The 25,106-nt window shown below is 49.8% G+C and overlaps 1 protein-coding gene across 1 annotated transcript; it reads left to right on the forward strand.

Annotated features, from left to right (window-relative positions):
- The first annotated feature begins 1,699 nt into the window (after positions 1–1,699).
- Positions 1,700–23,228, forward strand: Dhc93AB (Dynein heavy chain at 93AB). Its single transcript, XM_025302546.1, has 35 exons — positions 1,700–2,055; positions 2,138–2,403; positions 2,545–2,951; positions 3,117–3,544; positions 3,632–3,873; positions 4,177–4,444; positions 4,571–5,114; positions 5,943–6,260; positions 6,456–6,810; positions 6,930–7,201; positions 7,465–7,845; positions 8,319–8,467; positions 9,690–9,935; positions 10,191–10,719; positions 10,805–11,369; positions 11,698–14,091; positions 14,329–14,690; positions 14,937–15,413; positions 15,515–15,779; positions 15,852–16,201; positions 16,311–16,573; positions 16,700–16,996; positions 17,138–17,307; positions 17,396–17,699; positions 17,794–18,263; positions 19,021–19,575; positions 19,649–19,949; positions 20,310–20,591; positions 20,763–21,064; positions 21,286–21,413; positions 21,511–21,725; positions 21,795–22,151; positions 22,243–22,391; positions 22,512–22,845; positions 23,046–23,228. The coding sequence occupies exons 1-34, from the start codon at positions 1,795–1,797 to the stop codon at positions 22,804–22,806; spliced, it is 13,167 nt and encodes a 4,388-aa protein (XP_025158331.1). The 5' UTR covers positions 1,700–1,794; the 3' UTR covers positions 22,807–22,845; positions 23,046–23,228.
- The last annotated feature ends 1,878 nt before the right edge of the window (positions 23,229–25,106 follow it).

Below are 25,106 nucleotides of genomic sequence, written 5' to 3' on the forward strand. Positions count from 1 at the left end.
CGCGCTCGCGAGTACGCGCGGCGAAACACACTGCGGAGACGCTCGAGGGAGAGGGAGAGACTCGGTTCTTTCTTCGTGATTTTTGTACGTTTAAAACGAATCGATCGGGGTAGCCTGGGGGGGGGGAGGGTTACTCCTCCCTCGCTACACGGAAATCGTGCACGGTACAGAGTGACATTTCAAACGATCGTATTTTGCATTAAAGAGAACTCTCTCTCTCTCTCTCTCTCTCTCTCTCTCTCTCTCTCTCTCTCTTTCTCTACGTGACACGCGTTGCAACGTGCAGCGATTGGAAGAAAATTCACCGTCGGCCGCGTCGGCAGTGAATACAGTCGTCGTGAGCGTGATGGAAAATGCGTGGTGGTTCATCACTTCCGCAACAATTCCCACTGTCTTCGTAATTGCGATAAGGTTAGAGCGGAATCTTCTTCGCGCGAGACACATCGGAGTCGTCGAGTAATTTGTCCCTTCGCGCACTTTGCGAATCGCAACATCGTCGCGATCGAAGCAACTCAACTTTTCCGCAGAGATACCTTTTGCGAGCGTTGGGCAAGAACGTTGGGCCTTCGTACGAGCGCAAATCCCGCGATAAACGACAATCACGCCAGCTGATAAGATTATCGTCCACGCGCGGATGATTTCGTCAGCGAGCGCGCGATCAGAAGCTAAAGTCAAGTTCTCGAGCGAGCGAGCGAGCAAGCGTGGTGGTTTTTCGCAAGGTGTTATTTTCCGCGAATTACGAAACTTACGTACGAGTGGCGGCTGGAGACGGTTGGAGATCTCTCGCCGTCGAGGTCGCGGAAGGCAGATACGGAATGTCGTGCCGGGCTGATCGGATGGCTCCGGCCTGAAGAAACTTGGAAAGAATGAGATCGTACCTGCCGCTGAGCTGTGCCGGGAGGCGGACATCGCGTGCAATGTCAGTTGTTTCCAGCATATTCCGTGCGTCCCGTGACAATAGGCGGCCAACGAGCGAGCAGGCTTTAACCGGGAGACACGATCGTCCAATGCCAGACTGCTTTACGTTGGTTCAGTCAGTACCTGGTTTCCTGACCTGCTTACACGACAGCCATTCAACCGACATAATACTCCGCGCTGACGCGCGGAATTTCGCGTTTATGTGATCGTCCTTTCGCCGCCCGGCGCGAATTCACGCCGGCGCTTTTCAAGTCCCCCGGACTTGCCGCACTTTGGCCGTCTCTCGTCCCTCGGACTTGCAGAGAGGTGATGATCGATTCGTCGCGTGGACATCTCATTCTCGTCATCATCACTCGTCTGGCCGACCTGGCGCTTGGCTGTGATTGGCAGAGTAGTCGGATACGCGCGCGAAAATGATTGGGAGGACAAGGGATAAATTTCTTATACGTGCAACTTGATCGAGGATGATTGTTACTTGTTCAAAATTCGACTGTTCGGTTCGAACAGTCTAAAGTAGAGCCGCGAGCGTAAAGAGGAAGATATATATTTGTTTGATTGATTTTGGATATTACGCACAGAGATGACTACTCCGGAAGCGCCGCCCGATTTCCGACTCGAATACATCGGTGCTTTCGTGCAAAAGAGCCTGAAGTTGAAGCCGGAAAAATGGGGGAGGTTACTACTGACCGAGGACTACCGGAACATGGTGTTGGATTTTCTAGACAAACCGTCGCCGGTCGCCCTTTTCGTCGTTCTCACACCGAACGCACAATTGGTGGCTTCGTCCAGCTTCCCTATACCATGCCAGCGAGCCAAAGGTAACTGGTGGGTGAATCGTTGCATGGTGATGAGTCCTTCGCGGCGAGTACATCGAGAATGCGACAAGAAAGTAGTTCTTGCGCAGGTGTCTATGCGGTGAAGGTGAAGCAAGCGCCCTTGCCAAAGGACAAGGAAGGATGCTCGGCCATGATAATCATGGGAGATCTTTCTCACCGAGTCGTCGATCAGCTGGCCACGTTGGTGGACAATATTTTTGCCCCTCTGCTGACCAAGCCGGAAAATCATAAGGACCTGCCGGAGGTAGCCATTCAAGACATATGCAGGCATGTGCATTCTCTCCGCGGCACGTTGTATCAGGTAATAGAAAGAAAAATACCAACAATTATATCCATCGCAACGTACTCGTGTGGTTATATCGATTACGCTCGGTTACGGTTAGGTGAAAGGTCAGGTGAACGGGAGAACGGTGTTACCGATGCCGGCCGGTCTCGAGAAGGTGACGGAAGTGGAGAGACTGGTCTGCGCGGAGGGACCGCAGGCAGTCGATCTGTATCTGAAAAGTGCTATAGAGGGTGTGGTGATAAAGTGGGCTTACTTAGTGAACGACGTCGTTACTCACGAGTCCAGCGTCGCGTTCGAGAACGGGCAAAATCCGACGCCAAACGTCGAGTTGGAGTACTGGTCCACTAGATTGGCGAACTTGAGGTATAACGAATAGATCGTAGCACGTTTGGTGAAATTAGCCTGAGAATTATGAAACGAGAACTGGAGAACTGACAAGTTCTCCTTTTTGCAAGCACAAGCGCGACCAAGCAAAAGCGTCGACCCTGCCTGATCTTTCCGCAGATATATTTACGATCAATTGCAAGAGGATCGCGTGAAGAAAATGGCGACAATTCTCGAGAAGACCAACAGCGCGTATTTCCCTTGCTTCCGTACACTGTTCGATAACGTCGTGTCGTCGTTGGCCGAGGCGAAGGAGATAGCGTTGTACCTGACACCCTTGGCAAAGTGCTTCAAGTCCGTGGAGGAGATCGACTTTGCCGAGGCTAAACCGCTGATGGCAACCCTGATACATTCGCTCGGGCTAGCGTGGGCAAAGTGTAAGAGTTACCAGAGTTCTGGCAAACTCATCATCATGCTTCGGCAGATCTGCAATTTGTTGATACAGGAGGCGCGCCGGTTTCTCGATCCGACGTCGATATTCCAAAGCGACGTCGACGAAGCCCTGCAACGCGTCAAAATATCGCGAGGTAGTAATCCTTCCGCCGATCGAGTCTTTTTTATGAGCAAATTAGGCGAGCGGTATTATTATACTTTATTCCGTATCCATCTCCTCGACATGTCGTAAGTCGCGAGTTGCGTTTGACTCCACTCGGCTCTCGGTCGAGAGGCTCAAAGATTGCGTTTTCAATTAGGAGTCCTGGAGGAATTCAAGAGACAGTTCGAGCTGAGAAAGCACACGCCTGGTTTGAAAGCGGAAGCCCCGCCTTGGACATTTAATTCGACCGCCGTCTTCACTCGCCTCGACGCTTTCCTGAAACGGCTGGCTGATATCGAGTGGCTCTTCGATACCGTCCTCGAATTTTCCAAGTTGGAGAAGATTGAAATAGGCGGCATTCTCGGGCGGTCCTTGAGCGTCAGGATTATAAGCGTGTTCAAGGAATTCCAGCAGCTTTTCGTTTCCTTCACCGTGAGAGCCAGCGACGTTCTCGAGCCGGACGACGAGTCCTTCGTCGTCGACTGCACAAAATTCGCGGAGTCCATCACCGATCTTGACAGCAAACTGTCGGCGATTCTGTGTCAAGCCTTCGATGACTGTGGCAATCTCGAGAGTGTCTTCAAGGTGCAGATTTCCCTTCCTGGCACGTGGCGCATCGCTCAACGTAGCACATGAGATACGCTCGGTGTATAATTTGTTTCTTTCATCCAGCTGATCAATATCGCCGGGTCGGTGTTGGAGCGTCCCGTCATTCGAAAGCAGTTCACCAATCGATACGCCAGGATCCTGGAACTTTTGAACATGGAACTGTCGGTGGTGGAAGTTCTGTTCAATCGTGGCACACGAGGTGCTTTGATTAATCTACCGCCCTTGGCAGCTGCTTTAACGTTCACTAGCATGTTGAAACAGCGTATCGACTTGCCCGTACAGTCGTTTAAGGCCATGCCACACCCGTACGTATGACGAACGAGCGGAGAATCAACAGATCTTTGCAAAATGTGCAAATATATTACGCTTCAATTATCTTTCAATTGTTACGCTTGGAACTGTCGCGTATTTTCCAAGGATTCTCTCTATTTCACTTAAAAATCCACCTCTCTCTCTCTCTCTCTCTCTCTCTCTTTCTTTTACCAAATGAGGTGTCGGTATACTTTTTTCTTCTTTTACGGGAGAAAATGAAGTCCGTGAGAAATGCAGAGACGTGTATCGTGGTGACTTTATTCAGCGATAGTAACCGCAGACACTCTCGTTCGCAGGATCGTGCATAGCGACGAGGGTGAGAATATAATGGCACGTTACGAAAGGCTGATAAAAATATTCGCCGACAAGGAGGACGACCTGTTCACCGAGTGGGCGCAAATGGTACCGCGTGTCGTCGATGTCGGTCTCAATCGTCACCTGGTTTGCAGAGAGACCGACGGTGTTTTGCTGTTAAATTTTGATCCTGATCTTCTCGCGGTGCTAAAGGAAGTGAATTACCTCAAGCAAATGTCGCGCTCTGACATTCCCCAAGAAGCGATCACGGTATGACGCGTGTTGCGTTACGACCTCGCCGAATCATTCTCGAAGAATCCTCTCTCGTGTTAGAATAATTCATATCGTTGTCGGATGCATTTAATATCGTCTTATCCTTTGTGGAACATTCATCAGGTATCTGAAAGTGCGGAGACGTTTAGGAAGTTTCGCACGATGCTGGGCAGCACGGTCGACTCGTACAACAACATACGTAAAACAACCAAGCGAGTAGAGTTCGATCTAATCGAGATGGAAGTGGCGAGAATCGATTCCCTGATATCCCGCGGAGAGAACGAGCTGTGCTGGAGATCGGACGGACTGCTGGAATACATAACGGAGCTGGGCGATCTCGTGGAAGGACTGTGGAAGCGGATGAAGGCCGTTCAATCGAACGTCGAGAAAATCGGAGATATTTTGGAGCCTTGGACGAAAACACCCCTGATAGAACGGAAGGATCGTCGTAAGGACACTCTGCTGGCGTTGGAAGACCGTCCGGAAAAAGTATCGAGACGTTACGCGGAGATAACGAGGGCGGCTGAGCAGATACACTCGATATTGCATGAAAACAGGATACTCTTTCAAATTAATGACAGCGAACAGGAGGCGTGGCAGAAATACGTCAATTACATCGACAACAAAGTGACCGAGTTCCTGCGCAAAGCGGTCGGATGTTCATTAGGTTGATATCTATTTTAGAGGATTCAACGAAACCTCGTGACCGAATAGCATATTATTGGGTTGGCAACTAAGTGATTGCGGATTTTAAATAAGAATGAAAATTCGAAATTTTAAATTTGCTTTTTTAAATTTTTTTCAATGCATGTATGCGATACATCGAGCTTCTCTGCGATATCACGTGTTGTGCTATGACGATCTGAATCGATAATGGCCTTGATATGGGTCTCATCGACTTCAACTGGACGGCCAGATCGTTGAGTATTTTTCAATGAAAAATCAGCAGAACGAAATCTGGCAAACCAATTTTGACACTGCCTTTCTTTCAAGGCTTCATTCCCATATACGGCACGTAACTTCTTGTGTGCTTGCGATGCGTTCTTGCCTTTTCGGAAATAATACAATAAAATATGTCTGAAGTGCACGTCTTGTTCTTCCATTTTTAAATTGGGATAAAAACAAAACTAAACAACTAATCGATATAATTTTTGTACTAAATGAAAGGTAGAAGTCCAAACAATAGGAAAAAAATATAGGTTAGGTGCTTTGAACACGTTAACGAAACAAAAGAAAGTGTAAAATCCATCTGTCGACAAAATCCGCAATCACTTAGTTGCCAATCCAATAGATTTAAAAGTTTGATTTGAAAGTTCATCTCATCTTCTTTTGTCTTGCAAAGATTTAACCGGCCAACAAGGACGGGACGGGGTGAATTTTCTACTAGCCAGAGTTGACTCCCTTCATTTATAATCTCGCGGAGTGAAAGAATATGAAGAGTTTTGCATCGGTCAAATTGTGTTACGTTAATGCATTTTTGTGTCACTGCGTTTAGGATATTTGGCAGAAAGTATGGACCCAGTCGGTCAGTGCGAGCCATTACTCGAAGCAAAATTGGAACTGAGGGAGCCTGACCTGTATTACATGCCGTCGCTGGAACCGGAAGATCCGGACGGACTCGATCAATTAATTATCGGCTTACTGGATGACATCACCGGCATGTCCGCGTTGGTGCCGCGATTAAAAAGCGATTTCGTGGGATACGCCGAGGAATTGGCGTCCGACGATGACATCAAGGGAATGAAAGATGAGATATTGACGAGTGTAGCTACCGCCGTGGAAGACGCTACTGATTTCTGTAGCAATTTCGAAGGTATACGATACAGAATTTACACGAGTGCTTTCGTCGAGCCTTAGTAATTTAATTCGAGAATACGAGTGAAGTAAGAATAGTCTCGAATGATGAAAAATTACATATCTAGAATTAAATTCTAAGAATCGTCGGCTTGTCATCTAATGTATCTTGTATCTAAAATAAAATCCGACTTGATCAATCAACGTTCATTAGGCTATGCCTACTTATGGCTGGACGATAGGGACGTGGTGATGCAACAATTTCTCGAGTACAGCCGGCAGTTGTCGGTGGAGGAAATGGACATGGTGGCGGCTCAAGACCCCAAAGGTCCGGCAAAGTCACCGCCGAAAATGGAGCAATTTCGCGAACAAATCGACCTCTACGAGGGCCTCTATCTCGAGATCGAGGAAATGGATCTGTCGAAGGTGTTCTGCGGCTGGTTCAGGGTAGACCTCAGACCTTTCAGACAGTCGGTATTGAACACGGTGTGCAAATGGTCGAGCATGTTTAAGAAACACTTGGTCGATCGTGTAACAAGTAGCCTCTCGGATTTGGGCTCGTTTATAAGGTAATTTTGCACAGACATTTCTGTGGCGAGAGTGGCTGTTGTCCTAATTTTATATAACATCGGCAGATTTAAGATATACTTACGGTACTAACTTCGCAAACGTTTCATTTGATTTTCAGATTAGCGGACGAGGGTCTGCTACAACAAGTACAACCGGGCGATTATGCCGCTCTGGTGAGCGTAATGGGCTACCTACTACAAGTGAAGGAACGCCAGCCAACTACGGACGAGATGTTTCATCCATTAGAGGAAACCATTGAGTTGCTCAAGTTCTACGATCAAGACATACCCGAAGAAGTGAACGTACTACTGCAAGAGCTGCCGGAGCAGTGGGCGAACACGAAAAAACTCGCTCTTATGGTGAAGCAGCAAGTTGCTCCATTACAGGCAGGTCCGTAGGACGAGACGCCGGGCGACGTTTATTAAGTCGGTCAATTTGTTATTCCATCTCGTTGCGTTGCGCATTAAAAGCATACATGCACAAGTAGACAACGTGAGACACTTGTTCCTTGAGATTGCAATAATGATGCATACTTTGGCCTCTTTTTTTTTTGTTTCAAGACGAAAATTCATATCGGTGTTTTGGAACATCGCAATTAATAATTATAGAAAAATTCAAATTCTCCTCCAGTCAAACTCGCTTAACAATGACAGGTGAAGTGTCGAGAATACGCGGTCGCATCTCCGCCTTCGACATCACGATAGGTCAATACCGAGAAGCGTTCCGGCGGTACGCGTTCTTCAAGTACGACTGCAAGAACCCGTACGAGCTGTTGGACGAAGCGCACAAGGAGATTCTAATGTTGGAACGGCAAATGAAGGATATACAGGAGTCAGCCTCGTTGTTCGAAGTGACGGTGCCCGAATTTAAGCAGCTGAGGCAGTGCAGGAGAGAGCTGAAAATGCTCAAGCAGCTCTGGGATTATGCAAATATAGTGCAGAGCAGTATCGAGGGCTGGAAGACGACGCCCTGGAGGAAAATCGACGTGGAGAATATGGACATCGAGTGCAAAAAGTTCGCGAAGGAGATACGTGGTTAGTAGCGGAGAAATTGTCCGCGACGCCAGGGAGGGGGAGCCTCGTCAAATCACGCACAGCTTTATAACCTGAATATATTTCCGTAAAATATACATCTCGCACACCACCCGACGACGTATCACCACTCTTCCACCTTCGCATAACTTGAGCTACAAAAAGTACCTGTACATACCACTTATCCTCAAATCGCGGCCAAAAGCGTGTCTCTTTCGCTCTTTCCCTCTCCCACTTCGGGCACAGAGCACAGACTTCTGCATAACGCATAAGAGAATCAACCAATCAAAATTCTTCATTTCTATCCTGGGGAGGGAAATGAAGAAAACTAATTGGTTTATTCTCTTATGCGTTATGTACGTATACTGTATTACGCAAAAGCCTGTGCACTTGCCCTTTCCCTTTCTCAGTCAGGATATAGTCGACGAAGCGACTTTAATTTTTCCTTAACCGAACGTGAACCTCTTTTTCAGTAGCATTGGACAAAGAAATGAGGCCGTGGGACGCGTACATTTCGCTGGAAGCGACGGTGAAGAACATGCTTACGTCGCTGCGTGCCGTGGGAGAGCTACAAAATCCGGCTATTCGAGAGAGACATTGGCGGCAGCTGATGAATAGTACCAAGGTATCGCCGGGATTCGCAAAGCGAGCGTTTTTTTACGACTCAGGCTCCCGCGAAAATTAGGTGGCATACGTTGGCCTCGTTAGCTGAAAGATACAGACTCGAGTGCGAGCTCGAGTCCGCTCGATGTCCGCTCTTGTGAGACCCGTTTAACCGATTACGATCGATCATTGCGCTCGCTCCGATTAAACTCCCCCTTCCGCGAAATTGTACATAACGATCCCATTACGCGCGAATGTATGTACAAATCACATGAGTGTTAGAGTTAGTTGCACCGCTGTACATACGCTATCGGTGTTACAGAAATTGGGCAACATGACTCCAGAAATGACCGTAAGTCCACTGTATATACGCGCACGATGTGATTTATCTTATCTCTATATCTTTCAATTACTCTTTCTCATTATCCTCTCTCACAGTTGTCTCACACAGTGCACACACTTTTAGACACTTTAGATTTTGATAGAACTTACTTCCGCATGATACTTCTCTCTCTCTCTCTCTCTCTCTCTCTCTCTCTCTCTCTCTCTCTCTCTCTCTCTCTCTCTCTCTCTCTCTACCTCTCTCTCTCTACCTCTCTCTCTCTACCTCTCTCTCTACCTCTCTCTCTCTCTCTCTCTCTCTCTCTCTCTCTCTCTCTCTCTCTGCGCACCATATTATTCGTTGTATTCTTCTCTCCCGACATTTATACGATAAAAGATATTTTTATCTTATTTTTCTAAACCTTTTATAAGAAAAGATACCTTTATAAGAGCACGGCTCTCTCTCTACAACGCAGCATGCGATAGTCCAGCTGGCAAAAGCATAGTTAGTAAGGTTCATTTGTTGTACAGTAAAAACATGTCCTCAGCTTCTCTCATTTCGTGCTAAATGTACGTATCTCTGTTGAATATTCTTCATTTCATTTAATACGGCGCACGTTTAGCATGGCGATACAAGAGAGATGCGCGAATAAGAGATTAAATATACTCAGCACTGAGAACGCTAGAAATTAGATAAGCCACAAACTTATAGCTCGCCATCATTCGCATTAGTTGTAAGAATCACTGTATGATCTTGCAATAAATATGCTACAAAACACGGAACACGTCATTTACCTCACTTGGCGACTTCCTCCGCCGAACTAGATTCATCAAATTCAGCTAAAGTAAATCACGCCGCGTCGAATAGCTGCTTTTCATCCCGAAGACGTAGCTGCGTCGTCAGACAACTTTCTTACGCGTAGGTTCGTTTCGTAATGGACAAATCGACGACTCTAGCCGACCTGCTCGAGCTGAATCTCCACGAGTGCGAGGAGGAGGTGAAGAACATCGTGGATAAAGCGGTTAAGGAAATGTCCATGGAGAAATATATGAAAGAGTTGAACGTCACATGGTCGAAAATGGAGTTCGAGCGGGAGGTTCACGCCCGGACGGGCGCTACTTTGATAAGAGCCAGCGAAGAATTGATCGAAACTTTGGAAGAGAACCAGGTTAGATTGTGAGAGAGATTCTCAGCACAGTATTTGCGTCTGCATTCTCGCTGAAAATTATGCACGAGAGAGAGAGAGAGAGAGAGAGAGAGAGAGAGAGAGAGAGAGAGAGAGAGAGAGAGAGAAAGAGACAACTTATTTCACTGATATATCACATTACATTCAGCTTTGATGCTGAAGCGATCAATAGCTTGCTGCGATGTAACGGGAACGTCATTCTTTGGGTTTTAAGAGCCGCTTTCTTCCGGGTCGCAGGTGCAACTGCAGAATCTGATCACCTCGAAATTCATCGCGCACTTCTTAGAGGAGGTGTCGTCGTGGCAGAAGAAGCTGAGTATTGCCGACCAGGTGACGACGATATGGTTCGAAGTTCAGCGCACCTGGATGCACCTCGAGAGCATCTTCATGTCGTCGGAGGACATCCGAAGGCAATTGCCGGTGGACGCCGAGCGGTTCGACCATATCGACAAGGAGTTCAAGGAGATGACGGAGGAGATGGCGAAGACGCCCAACGTCGTCGAGGCGACGAACAAGGACGGCCTTGTCTCCGCTTTGGACGTTCTGCAGAAAGGACTCGTTTTGTGCGAGAAAGCCTTGGCGGAATATCTGGAGACAAAGCGCCTCGCTTTCCCACGATTTTACTTCGTCTCGTCGAGCGACCTGCTGGACGTCCTCTCGAACGGGAACCAGCCCGAGATAGTGGCGAAGCACTTGACGAAGTTGTTCGACTCCATGGCGCGGCTGAACTTCGACGACAAAAGCGTCTCGCTGAAACGCGTTTTAGGTGAACAATCGAATTCCGTCGAGCGTTGCTCCGATCTCGATCGGTGGCTATCATCAGCCCCTCATAAGTCTCTCATGCATTTCAGGCATGTTCGCCAAGGACGGCGAATACGTGGAGTTCGCCAACTGCGAGATGATCTGCGAAGGAGCCGTGGAGGCCTGGCTGAATCGCCTTCAGAGCGCCATGCGCGCGTCTATCCGCCATTACTTCAGCGAGGCGGTGGTGATGTACGAGGAAAAGCCGCGAGAACAGTGGCTCTTCGACTACCCGGCTCAGGTGTCCCTCTGCGGCACGCAGATCTGGTGGACCACCGAGGTGAACATAGCCTTCGCGCGCCTCGAGGAAGGCTACGACAACTCCATCAAGGATTACTTGAAGAAACAAATCTCGCAACTGAGCATCTTGATCACGCTGCTGATAGGCGAGCTGACCAAGCAGGAGAGACAGAAGGTCATGACGATCTGCACGATCGACGTGCACTCCCGGGACGTCGTGACGAAGCTGGTGCAGTCGAAGGTGGAGAGCTCACAGGCTTTCCAGTGGCAGAGTCAACTGAGACACAGATGGGACGAGAAGGAGAAGGACTGCTTCGCGAATATCTGCGACGCGCAGTTCAAGTACTCGCATGAGTATCTGGGCAATACACCAAGGTGTTACCTATCGTCATCATTATCATCTTTTGCGTGCATCTTGTTGTATTCATCTGTCATCTATCGATTTCAATATTTTAAGTTCTCGCGCGCGAACACTCGATCTCGAGGTCGCCGTTGTATCCATCGTAAATTTTTGCCCGACGTTTCGTGGACATTTCAGTTGACTGACTTTCTCAGGGAGAGAAACAGCCTGAGAGACTTCAGTTTCTGTTCACTGAATATTCACGAAACGTCGGAAACAAATCCCCCCTCCCCCCCCCCCCGTTCCCTCGATGAACGTGGACAAACATCTGTGGATTCACTCACGTTTCGTCGTTCTCGTCAGGTTGGTCATAACGCCGCTGACGGACAGATGTTACATAACCCTGACGCAGTCGCTGCACCTCATCATGGGCGGTGGTCCTGCGGGGCCAGCCGGAACCGGGAAAACGGAAACGACGAAGGATCTTGGCAGAGCCCTCGGCATAATGGTGTACGTGTTCAACTGCTCCGAGCAGATGGACTACAAGTCCTGCGGCAATATATACAAGGGACTGGCACAGACCGGAGCGTGGGGCTGCTTCGACGAGTTCAACAGGATCACCGTGGAGGTGCTGTCGGTGGTCGCTGTACAGGTGAAGTCGATCCAGGACGCGATCAGAGACAAGAAGGAGAAGTTTAACTTCATGGGCGAAATGATAGCGCTGGAGCCGACGGTCGGGATATTCATCACCATGAATCCCGGCTACGCCGGTCGCACGGAATTGCCGGAGAACTTGAAGGCTCTGTTTCGCCCTTGCGCCATGGTGGTGCCGGATTTCGAGCTAATCTGCGAGATTATGCTGGTGGCGGAGGGATTCCAGGACGCCAGGGTGCTCGCGAGGAAGTTCATCACGCTGTACACGCTGTGCAAGGAGTTGTTGTCGAAGCAGGATCACTACGACTGGGGTCTGCGAGCGATCAAGTCAGTCCTGGTAGTCGCCGGCAGTCTGAAGAGAGGCGACCCCGGCAGACCGGAAGAGCAGGTGTTAATGAGAGCTCTGAGGGACTTCAACATACCGAAAGTGATATCGGACGATCTGCCGGTCTTCATGGGACTGATCGCGGACTTGTTCCCGGCGTTGGACGTGCCGAGGAAAAGAGACGTCGAGTTCGAGAAAATGGTGAAGCAGGCGGCTACCGATCTGAGCCTGCAGCCAGAAGACGCATTCATCCTCAAAGTCGTGCAGCTCGAGGAGCTGTTGGAGGTCAGGCACTCCGTCTTCATCGTGGGCACAGCTGGCTCCGGAAAAACCCAGGTCTGGAAGACGCTGTTCAAGACTTATCACAACATGAAGAGACGAGCGGTGTACAACGATCTGAATCCGAAAGCTGTGACCAACGACGAGCTCTTCGGGATCATCAATCCGGCGACGCGCGAGTGGAAGGACGGGCTCTTCTCGGTGATTATGAGGGAACAGGCCAACCTGGGGGGCGATAATCCCAAGTGGATCGTTTTGGACGGTGACATCGACCCGATGTGGATCGAGTCTTTGAATACCGTGATGGACGACAACAAAGTTCTTACGTTGGCCAGCAACGAGAGAATCGCCTTGACGCCAACCATGAGATTGCTCTTCGAGATCTCAAACCTGCGGACCGCAACACCCGCCACGGTGTCGCGCGCCGGTATTTTGTACATAAACCCGCAGGATCTGGGCTGGAACCCGTATGTGACCAGCTGGGTCGAGCAGCGACCGTTGCCGAACGAGAAGTCGAATCTGGTGATGCTCTTCGACAAGTACATCCCCACTTGCCTGGAGACTCTGAGGACCAGGTTCAAGAAGATAACACCCATTGCCGACATGGCGCACGTCGAGATGCTGTGTCATCTGCTGCACTGCCTGCTAAGACCGGAGCTGACGAGCGGCGACTTCCACAAGGACCATTACGAGCTTTACTTCGCGTTCGCTGCAGTCTGGGCATTCGGCTCCTCCATGTTTCAGGATCAGACCGTGGACTATCGAGTGGAGTTCACCAAATGGTGGGTCAACGAGTTCAAACAGGTGAAGTTTCCATCCCAGGGCACGGTGTTCGATTATTACATCGACAACGAGACGAAGAGCTTCGTTCCCTGGACGGAACGTCTTCCAAAGTTCGAGCTGGACCCGGAGATACCCTTGCAAGCTGCCTTGGTCTACACGTCGGAATCGATCAGAATTAAATACTTTCTGGATCTCCTGATGTCAGACAGACATCCTGTAATGTTGGTCGGCACAGCCGGTTGCGGCAAGACTGTCCTCGTGGCGGAGAAGCTTCTTCAGCTCCCTGAGAACTACGCGATCTCCAACGTACCGTTTAATTTTTACACGTCGTCTGAGATGCTGCAGAAGATCCTGGAGAAATCGTTGGAGAAGAAAGCGGGTAGGAACTACGGTCCGCCAGGGAACAAAACTCTGGTGTACTTCATCGATGACATGAACATGCCGGAGGTGGATGCGTACGGCACCGTTCAGCCTCATACGCTCATCAGGCAGCACCTGGACTACGGTCACTGGTACGATCGTACCAAGCTGAGCCTGAAGGACATACATAACTGTCAGTATGTCAGCTGCATGAATCCGACCGCCGGATCGTTCACGATCAATCCGAGGCTGCAGAGGCATTTCGCGGTATTTGCAGTCAGTTTTCCCAACGTCGACTCTTTGACGACCGTATACGCTTCTATTTTGTCGCAGCATCTTCTGAATGTGGAGCACAGGTAATCGCGATAAGAAATTGAAGAAGCTTCCAGCTTGAATTAAATATACACGAGACCGTTGGATTCTCTCTAAAAGATGTCTCGATTTTTTTTTACTTTACTTACGATATTACAATAGTCGTGATATTAATTATCGATTTTAGAAAAGAAACAGTGAGATACAATAATTCTAATATAATTTTTTAATATTATAACGGTGATTCTCGGAATAAAACGTACAATGATCGTGATAATTAGGTTTCCCGCAAGCGTCACCGAATTATGTCCTAACATCGTGCAAGCGAGCATTCAGTTGCACCACCGTTGCGCTCAGATGTTCCTACCGACAGCCGTAAAGTTCCATTACATCTTCAATCTCCGTGAGCTTTCCAACTGCTTCCAAGGTTTGTTGTTCAGCGGCAATGAGTGCCTACAGTCCTCGGTGGACATAATCAGGCTCTGGATGCACGAGACTCAACGCGTCTACGGGGACAAGCTGACGGACGAGAAGGACATTGAGAGTTTCTTGAAGCTGCAACTCGACATCCTGAAGAAGAATGTGGAAGAAGTGGACGAGGGTGCGATTCTGGAGAGACCCAACATCTACTGCCATTTTGCAGGTCCATGTTTATTTCTTAACATATCTGGATGTTACATTTACGGATGTTGCATCGTACGATTCTCTAAAACCTATGAAGTAACCGCGTCTTTATGATGTCTGCAAAGATGCGCGAAATCATCAGGTCTAGAAAAAAGTTCACTCTTTCGTCCTAACAAAATCGACATTGAAAACGTTCCTCATCTTCTTCACTCAGAGCCGATGAATCTAGTTTTCCCAACGACTGTTTGAGAACCGTAAAATTTAGGTGGTGTCGGGGAGCCGAAGTATATGCCCGTCAACGACTGGGCGACCCTACATCGGCTCTTGTCGGAAGCAATGGTCAGCTACAACGATCTGGTAGCGGCGATGAATTTGGTGCTCTTCGAAGACGCTATGATGCACGTGTGCCGCGTGAATAGGATCCTAGAATCGCCCAGAGGCAGCGCGCTCTTGGTGGGTGTAGGTGGTTCCGGCAAACAGAGCCTCTCGCGACTGGCGGCTTTCATAAGCTCGTTGGAGGTGTTCCAAGTTCAGCTGAAGAAAGGCTACGGTGTGAGCGACTTGAAACTGGAGCTAGCCGCTCTCTACTCGAAGGCGGGCTTGAAGAATCTCGGTATTATGTTCTTGATGACGGACGCGCAGGTGCCGAACGAGCAATTTCTGGTACTTATCAACGACATGCTCGCGTCGGGAGAAGTACCCGATTTGTTCGCCGAGGACGAGGTGGAGAATATAATAGCAGGTAACGAAAGCGATCTTGATTGAAGAGGCGTGAGGCGACCACCATCCGGTGAGGTGTCTCGCCGACGAGTCTCAAATATCTGTATTGTCGGAAACTGACAGGCGTGCGCAACGAAGTGAAAGGCGCCGGTATGTTGGACACGCGCGAGAACTGTTGGAAATTCTTCATCGACCGCGTGCGCCGGCAGCTCAGGACAGTATTGTGCTTCTCTCCGGTTGGCTCCACGCTGCGGGTCAGATCCAGAAAGTTCCCGGCGATCATAAATTGCACGATGATAAATTGGTTTCACGAGTGGCCCCAGGAGGCACTGATGTCCGTGTCGAAGCGATTCTTACAGGAGCTGGAGGAGCTGCCGGAAACTTACAGGTAACGATCGAATGCGGCAAGTAGCAAAGTGCAAAACTTTCGGTAAACGCGCATCTTCGCATGACACGACAGAGAATCGGCCGCCAAGTTTATGGCTCACGCGCACACCAGCGTGAACATAGCCAGCCGTCACTACTTGAGCAGCGAGCGTCGCTACAATTACACGACGCCAAAGTCCTTCCTGGAGCAGATAAGTCTGTACATCAGGCTGCTGAAGACGAAATCGTCCGAGCTGCGTGCCCGAGTGGCGAGGCTGGAGAACGGCTTGGACAAGTTGCGGTCGACGGCGGTACAAGTGGACAAGTTGAAGGAGAAGCTGGCCGTGCAGGAGGTAGAATTGCAGCAGAAGAACGACGCCGCGGACGCTCTGATCGCTATAGTCGGCGTCGAGACCGAGAAGGTTCAGAAAGAGAAGGCGATAGGTGCGATATCATTGCACGCTACGATGGTAGAGTTATTCCGCACATGTCTCTCTCTCTCTCTCTCTCGAGAAAGCATCTAGTTTCGAGGAAAATTTCTCTTCTCGTACAGCGGACGAGGAGGAATCCAAAGTGGCCATGATAGCCGAGGAAGTGTCGAAGAAGCAGAAAGACTGCGAGGCGGATCTGATGAAGGCCGAGCCCGCTTTGCTGGCCGCGCAGGAGGCCTTGAACACCCTGAACAAGGCGAATTTAACGGAACTCAAATCATTCGGCTCACCGCCCGGCGCTGTAACGAACGTCACCGCCGCGGTCATGGTCCTTTTGGCACCAGCTGGCAAGGTACCCAAGGACCGGAGCTGGAAGGCCGCCAAGGTACTGTGAGATCGGCCAGAACGACTGGAGAGATCCCCACCCATCGGCCCCGGGTCTCGCCGCTCGGGGAGGGGGGAGGGGGGGGTAAGCGTCGTTAGTCATATCTCCTCGTTTTCTCGGTGGAAGATTATGATGGCGAAGGTGGACACGTTCCTGGACAGCCTGATCAATTACGACAAGGAGAATATACATCCCGAGGTGATCAAAGCGATACAGCCGTACCTCAAGGACTCCGAATTCGAGCCCGAATTCGTGAGATCCAAGTCCGCGGCCGCAGCGGGCTTGTGCGCCTGGGTGATCAATATTATCAAGTTTTACGAGGTGTTCTGCGACGTGGAGCCGAAACGGAAGGCCCTCGCGCAGGCGAACGCGGAGTTGGCCGCGGCGCAGGACAAACTCGGCGGTATTAAGCGGAAAGTTGCCGTAAGTCGACGCGCGATTTTGCATTATTCAGCGCGCTCGGCGCGCGCCGATAAAGACTTCATCGCGCTTTTCATCCTCGCGGTGTTCATCCAGCGGTCGCCGCTCTCGTGCTCGTATCATTCGAATATATTTCCCCCGCAGTCCTTGGAGGAGCAGTTGGCCAAGTTGACGGCGGACTTTGAGCAAGCGACGTCGGAGAAGCTGAAGTGCCAACAGGAAGCGGACGCTACCAACTCGACGATCGCGCTGGCGAACAGACTGGTCGGCGGTCTCGCGTCTGAGAACGTTCGCTGGGCTGACTCGGTTGCCAAGTGAGCACTACACGCGTGCATCCGCCGCTCTCTCACACGCCGCTCATTATGAGCGCGATCAGTTAACAAGAGAGAAAAATGCTTCCAGCTTTATGCAGCAAGCGTCGACGCTACCCGGCGACGTGCTGCTCGTGACGGCCTTTGTGTCCTACGTCGGTTGTTTCACCAAACAATTTCGGCAGGATCTGCTGAACAAGCAATGGTTAGCCTTCATACGTAGCGTCGAGCCGACGGTACCAATTACCGAGGGCTTGGATCCTCTCTCGCTGCTGACGAACGACACGCAAATTGCAAAATGGAATAACGAGGGACTGCCGAACGATCGAATGTCAACGGAGAACGCCACTATATTGACCAACTCCGATCGTTGGCCGCTAATGATAGATCCACAGGTACGTCGTGAAAAACAAACAAAAGAAAAAAAGAGATAAAAGCCGCAGCGAAAGCCGGGCTGGCCGGCTGGATTTAACGAGAAATCTGTTGCAGCTTCAGGGAATCAAGTGGATCAAGGAGAAATACGGAGACGAGCTGAAAGTGATCAGATTAGGTCAACGAGGTTACTTGGATGTGATCGAGTTATCATTAGCGAACGGATCTACGGTGCTGCTGGAGAACATCGGTGAAAGCGTAGATCCCGTCTTGGATCCTCTACTCGGCCGAAACTTAATCAAGAAAGGCCGAGCCATTAAGATTGGCGATAAGGAGGTGGAATACAATCCTATGTTCAGGTTGCTGCTGCACACGAAGCTGGCTAATCCCCATTACAAGCCGGAAATGCAGGCGCAAACTACGCTGATTAATTTCACAGTGACGAGGGATGGCTTGGAGGATCAGTTGCTTGCGGAAGTAGTTAAGGCCGAGCGGCCAGATTTGGAGGAGCTGAAGGCGGAGCTGACGAGGCAACAGAACGACTTTAAGATCACTCTCAACAGCCTCGAAGATTCGCTTCTGTCGAGGTACAACTTTTCGACTCGTCTCGAAATTATCGTTCGTATTAGCCGCTTCTGGATGTTTCTGCTAGACAAAATCCGATAAATTTTGCAAAATCTACCTGATGGGAGAGATCTTGGCTCTCTCTCTCTCTCTCTCTCTCGAGAGAGAGAGAGAGAGAGTTTAAACATCTCGTGAATAATATTTTATTAAACTGACAAACGGTATTATTTTCTTATCAGTTCTGAAGATATTTTTCCTTCGAATTACGATTATTCACAGCTCATATATCCATGATCCTTCGAAATATATTGTATATATATATATATATATATATATATATACAGGGTGCACGATTTATCTGAAGACATTGAAATATCTCGAGAACTATGCATTGGATAAAAAAAAGTGGTTAATGAAAGTTGTTAGTCTCAAAGGGGGACATCCGATGATATCAAACTCGATCTCCCACCCCACCCCCTGGGGGTAGGGGTTGGGGGCAACTTTGAAATCTTAAATGGAAACCCCCATTTTTTATTGCAGATACAGATTCTACGCGACAAAATACATAAATTTTGTCCGAAACCTTTTTTTTGATTCGTGATAGATGGCGCTGTAATCGCAAAAAATTATATTTTCCGCAATTCTCCAGAAATGATCATTGGATTGAGAAATAAAAAATACCTGTTCAATATTTTTAAAGAACATAAAAGTTATTCCCCCCCATCCTCTCGGGGTACACCCTGTATATATAATGACATCATAATAATGTCATTACTGTAGACTGTCATCGGCTGGCAGCAACGTTCTCGAAGACACATCCCTCGTGGAGAACTTAGAGACCACGAAGCGCACTGCGGCGGAGATCGAGTCGAAGGTTACGGAGGCTCGCGGCACCAGCCGGCAGATCGACGCGGCTCGCGAGCTGTACAGACCAGCGGCAGCGAGAGCATCTTTGCTGTACTTCATTCTAAACGACTTGAATACCATTAATCCCATTTATCAATTCTCGCTAAAGGCCTTCAGCGTGGTCTTCCAGAAGGCGATCCTGAAGGCCGACCCGGCGCCCGATGTTGCCGGCAGAGTGCAGAATCTGATCGAGTGCATCACGTATTCGGTCTTCATGTACACCAGCAGGGGACTGTTCGAGTGCGATAAGCTGATCTTCGCCTCGCAAATGGCGTTCCAGATTTTACTGGTGAGAAACGAAGTTACGGCGGGCGAGCTCGACTTTCTCCTAAGATTTCCTATAACGCCGCACGTCACCTCGCCCGTCGATTTTCTCACCAACACCGGCTGGGGCGGCATAAGAAGCCTCGCTACGAGGGAGGAGTTTCGGTACGCCGGATCTGAATGAGGAACTGTTGTCCCGCGGTCGCACGAGTTTCTCACCGGTCTTGCTCGCCCGTAGGAATCTCGACCGGGACATCGAGAGCTCCGCCAAACGCTGGAAAAAGTTCGTGGAGTGCGAATGCCCGGAGCGCGAGAAGTTTCCCCAGGAATGGAAGAACAAAACGGCTATACAACGTCTATGCATGCTGAGAGCCCTGAGACCGGACAGAATGACGTATGCCATCGCTGCGTTTATCGAGGAGAAGCTCGGCCAGAAGTACATCGAAGCGAGGACGGTGGAGTTCTCGAAATCTTTCGAAGAAACCAGCCCGAGCACTCCCATCTTCTTCATCCTGTCGCCCGGAGTTAATCCGTTGAAGGTAACGATAGAATATTTCCTTTCTCTTCCTTCCCTCTTTTTCTCTTCTTCTTTTTTTTTTTTTTCTTTTTTATACGCGGAGAAAAATATCAGAAATATCCGATTGTTAATTTTGTTATCCGATCCGAAATATCCGATTAACGATACACCGGATATTTGGATTATATCGGATAACGAAATTAACAATCGGATATTTCGGATATTTTTCTCAGTGTACGAATAACGTTGCTTGAAGAGCGATCTGATCCTCTCTCGCCAGTTACGCCAGTGAGGATCAGATGACATTCGAAAAGTGCACCTCGGCGAAACGCCGAGATGCCGGATAATCAAGCGACAAGACTAACGATATGCGGATACTCAGGTTGTAGAGGATCTGGGCCGGCGACTCCGTTTCACATCGGATAATCAAAACTTCCACAACGTGTCCCTCGGCCAAGGGCAAGAAACGGTGGCCGAGCAAGCCATGGACGTAGCGGCCAAAGATGGTCATTGGGTGGTATTGCAAAATATACATCTCGTAAAAAAGTGGCTGCCGCTGCTGGAGAAGAAACTGGAAATGGCCGCGGAGGGCTCTCATCCCGATTACAGAATTTTCATGAGCGCAGAACCAGCCAGCACGCCAGCCAGCCATATTATACCTCAGGTTGAAACGGTCTCGGTTTCTATTTAAAGAAAGATATCCTTTATATAAAATATCTCGCTCGTGATACCTTGATACAATTTTCAGCCTAATGAATTTTTCAAGAATCACGTAAAGGAGAAAGATCGGTAAGTTGGCTTTTAACATTGATTGTAATTCTGCAATGATTTTCAGGGTATTCTGGAGTCGTCGATTAAGATCACGAACGAACCACCCACCGGTATGCAAGCAAACTTGCACAAAGCTCTGGATAACTTCACTCAGGAGACCCTAGAAATGTGCTCGAAGGAAGCGGAGTTTAAAGCGATTTTATTCTCTTTGTGCTACTTCCACGCTGTCGTCGCGGAACGTCGGAAATTCGGGCCTCAAGGTTGGAACAAGATATATCCTTTCAATGTGGGGGACTTGAATATCAGCGTCAGTGTGCTCTACAATTATTTGGAAGCGAGCCCGAAAGTGCCCTGGGAGGACTTGAGGTTAATAAAACTGTACTTTCAACTAGAATTTCGAGGAAAGTCTCGAGTCTCTCAGAGCTGGAGACGTGATAATTTATAGAATTATAATTTTTGACACGACGAGACATCTCCCGCTGAAACACACACACACACACACACATACATATAGATGCGTGATTTAATTTAAGATGAAGCCGTGCGTTAAAATGCAAAGCAATACAGCAATGTACATTTTTGAAAAGGTATCTTTTCGGAGAAATTATGTATGGTGGTCACATAACCGACGACTGGGACAGGAGGCTTTGCGTATCCTACCTTGAAGAATTAATGCAGCCCGACCTGATCGATGGAGAGCTACAGTTGGCACCAGGTAAGCCAGGAGAACGACAACATTTTTACATTCTTCTTTCGCTAATATTATCGTTGTGTGTCGACGACTCCTTGTCGAACACCTTGTGTTCTTCAAGGTTTCCCGGCGCCTCTCAATACGGATCTCGTCGGTTATCACACATACATCGACGAAGCTATACCGCCAGAGTCCCCGTATCTCTACGGACTGCATCCGAACGCGGAGGTCGGCTTTCTAACGATGACAGCCGAAAATTTGTTCAAGACGATCTTCGAGATGCAGCCGCGCGACACCGGAAGTTCCGGCGGACAGACCGTTACGAGAGAAGACAAGGTCAGTACTGCATTGTTGAGAAATTCACGACCTTGCGCGACTCATTCGACGCGTTTGACCCGGCGGCAGGTGAAGCAAGTACTGGACGAGATCATAGAGAAGCTGCCCGAGGAGTTCAACATGACGGAGATCATGGGCAAGGTGGAAGAACGAACGCCCTACGTGATCGTCGCGTTCCAGGAATGCGAGAGGATGAATATCCTGACGACCGAGATCAAACGGTCGCTGCGCGAGCTGGACCTGGGTCTGAAAGGCGAGCTCACCATCACGTCGGACATGGAGGATCTGGAGAACGCGTTGTTCTTCGACCAGGTGCCGCCGGTGTGGACCAGCATGGCTTACCCGTCCCTATTGGGCCTCACCGCTTGGTTCGTCGATCTGTTGCTGAGACTGAGGGAGCTGGAGACCTGGTCGACGGACTTTGTGGTGCGTGTGCACGTCTGAAAGCTGGTCGCTCGAGAGGAGAGGTTCGAGTCGCGGTGTGGACGTGGAATATGATCGCGATATTCCTTTCCAGTTACCGGCATCGGTGTGGTTAGCCGGCTTTTTCAATCCGCAATCGCTGCTAACGGCCATCATGCAATCGACAGCTAGGAGGCACGAATTGCCGCTCGACAAAATGTGCCTCCAGTGCGACGTGACCAAGAAGAACAAGGAGGAGTTCACGTGAGTAGCGAGAGAATTAGCCGAGCGGAGGCTCGCGCGATCACGAGGACGGAATAGTTATCGCTCGTTACCTTGATCTGACTCGCGCATCTGACTTCCTTCCTGATTCGCTCGCGTTAGGTCAGCTCCGAGAGACGGGGCTTACGTTCACGGGATATTTATGGAAGGCGCACGCTGGGACGTCCAAACAGGAATCATAGTCGACTCCAGGCCCAAGGAATTATACCCGGCGATGCCGGTGATTAATGTGCGCGCGATCACGCAGGACAAACAGGATTTGAGGAACATGTACGAGTGCCCGGTGTACAAAACGCGCATGCGTGGCCCGACGTACGTATGGACGTTCAACTTGAAGACCAAGGACAAGCCGGCCAAGTGGACGTTGGCCGGTGTCGCTCTCCTGCTGCAGACCTGAGCGGACATGAGCGTTCGCAATGATCATCGCCAGCGATGAGTAATGCTTCAAGTAGCGCTAATTACGTAGACGACGCGACTTCGTAATTGTATCTGATCGCGGATAAGATGGTGGTCATTCTTTCGTCGCACACAAGTGTTTAATTCTCGATGATTTCGCGGACAAGCTTGAGATTATGCGCGGGGCGAGAGATAACAAAATGAGCGATCAGTCGGACTCACTTACTTTCTGCTTTTCAGACACGTATACGTGCGTTCCCTCAGCGGAACGATAAAATCGCGCCGTGCAGAAAGAACATGTCACGCCGGACAATTAGACAGAGAGACGTGTGTCGAGCTACCTGGAAGAAGAAGAAGAAGAAGAAGAAGAACGACCGTGTACTCCGGCCTGAGTTGCGAAATAAAGATTTCTTTCTCAAGCGATATTACGTGTCTCGTATCACGCGGCCAGTTGTTAAAGAACAAAGAATTCGCGTCACTTCCTCCCTCGCACGTGAATTCGCAGGCGAGTTTTTCGTCCACGATTCCGGGGACGATACATCTTGCGCGACGCGGATCCGCAATTACAGCGTATAAAGAAGAGAACGATTCGACGGGGCAAATCCCAAACGGTCGATCGAAGGTGGGCTGGCGGTACTTGGAGGTCGACTAATCGACCGAGAGTTAATAAAGGAGGAGAAACGACGTGAGGTCTCCGAGGAGTATCCGGCCCGTTTCGGCGAACCGGCGCTCGCTTTTCCGCGCGACAGGGAAAAAGGAGAAATTATCCGTCATTCGTCGAAATGGGAATCCCCCTTGCACCCCGGCCCCGTGCCCGAAGAAGACGGCGGGGATCGATACGTGCGTCGGGTGAGCCGATGGTAAACAAAAGCCGATACCTATCCGGCTACAAAGTGTCGGTCAATTAAATTTAGCCCCGAGATGTAGTCGAGATAAGCGCGAGGGAAGGGAGGGAACGAAGGGGGCCGCAAGATTTATCCGCGCGGAGAACGAACAGGTTCTCGCTCGCTCGCTCGCTCGCTCGGGTTGTCGAGGCGCGTCAGAATTGCATCGCTCCGGCGAAATCAGGCGAGTGTAAATCAATCGTACAAAATGTAAAATGTTGCCGCCAGACGGCGCCGTTTGTTTCTATTTATGAGGAATGCGAGGGGATATCCGCGCGACGAGGTGAATTCGAGGAACCCTCTCGGAATAATCTCGACTATAATCACGATAGCCAGCGCTGACTTTCACCCCTGTCTTCCACCCCCGAACTGTGTCTGTCAGCTTGAAAAAAGGGCCACGACAGCCCGATTTCATTTCATTCGCGCGTACTGGCAGGCTCGAACCGGCCAAAGCCGCCGACAACGAGAACAGGGACTCTCGATCCCGCGCGTGAATACCGATTGAACGAACATTTCTTCCCTCGCGCGCTGGCTGGCTGGCTGGCTGGCTGGCTGGCTGGTATTTGTTATTATCATTATTGCACGCCGCTCGCTCCCTAATCATGGCACCTTGCGAGGCACGAACAAACGCACGCACAGTGGCGCAACTAACAGAGCACGATCCGCGCTCTGAGAGTCAACTCATGAATCCCATCGGACGGAAGGAAGGGGCAGAAACAAAAATTATCGTCCCTTTGACGGTACACTCTCCCACTCCTTCCCTCCCTCTCTTCGAGTGATTGGCTCTCGGACACCCTCCCCATGATACGTGCGGATCGATCGGCATCCGTGCACCGGCTTCAATCACGGTTTTCATTAAGCCGCGCTGGACGGTCGAGGGTACGGAGCGACTCGAATAGCTGATGTTTCGCGTGTCAGCCGGGACGAGAGACAGAGAGAGAGAGAGAGAGAGAGAGAGAGAGAGAGGAAGCTTCTGATTTCGGGACTCGCGCGTGCGCTCCTGGCGGAGGAAAGTTCACCGCCTAATTGGGCATCAGCCACTCGTTAGGTGATATCTCGAAAATTACGCCGGTCTTTGTTGTCGGGCGAAGAACACGGGCGAGGGGCGAGGGCCGGACGCGAGAGGCTGCAATTTCTGAAACTTGGTCGATAGAGGAGCCTTCTTCCGGCGCGTCCTTCTCGATATTTCAGTTTCAACGCCGCGCGCGGATCATCACTTCCGAGAGAGTTACGTCAATGCTTGGTACATCGTCGCAAAAGCGTTTCCACTCGCGCACGCGGAACGAAGGTAGCGCGTTGAAAGCCGCTTGATTGAGCAACCGAGGACTGACTTATCCACGAGTTATTAACGAGCGGCTCGCGAAGAGCACAAATTACAATTACGGCAACTCGAGAAACAAGGGAAGCAAAGAGAGGG

Source organism: Harpegnathos saltator, unplaced genomic scaffold (genome assembly GCF_003227715.2).
Source record: "Harpegnathos saltator strain DR-91 unplaced genomic scaffold, Hsal_v8.6 scaffold498, whole genome shotgun sequence".
Taxonomy (NCBI): Eukaryota; Metazoa; Arthropoda; class Insecta; order Hymenoptera; family Formicidae; genus Harpegnathos; species Harpegnathos saltator.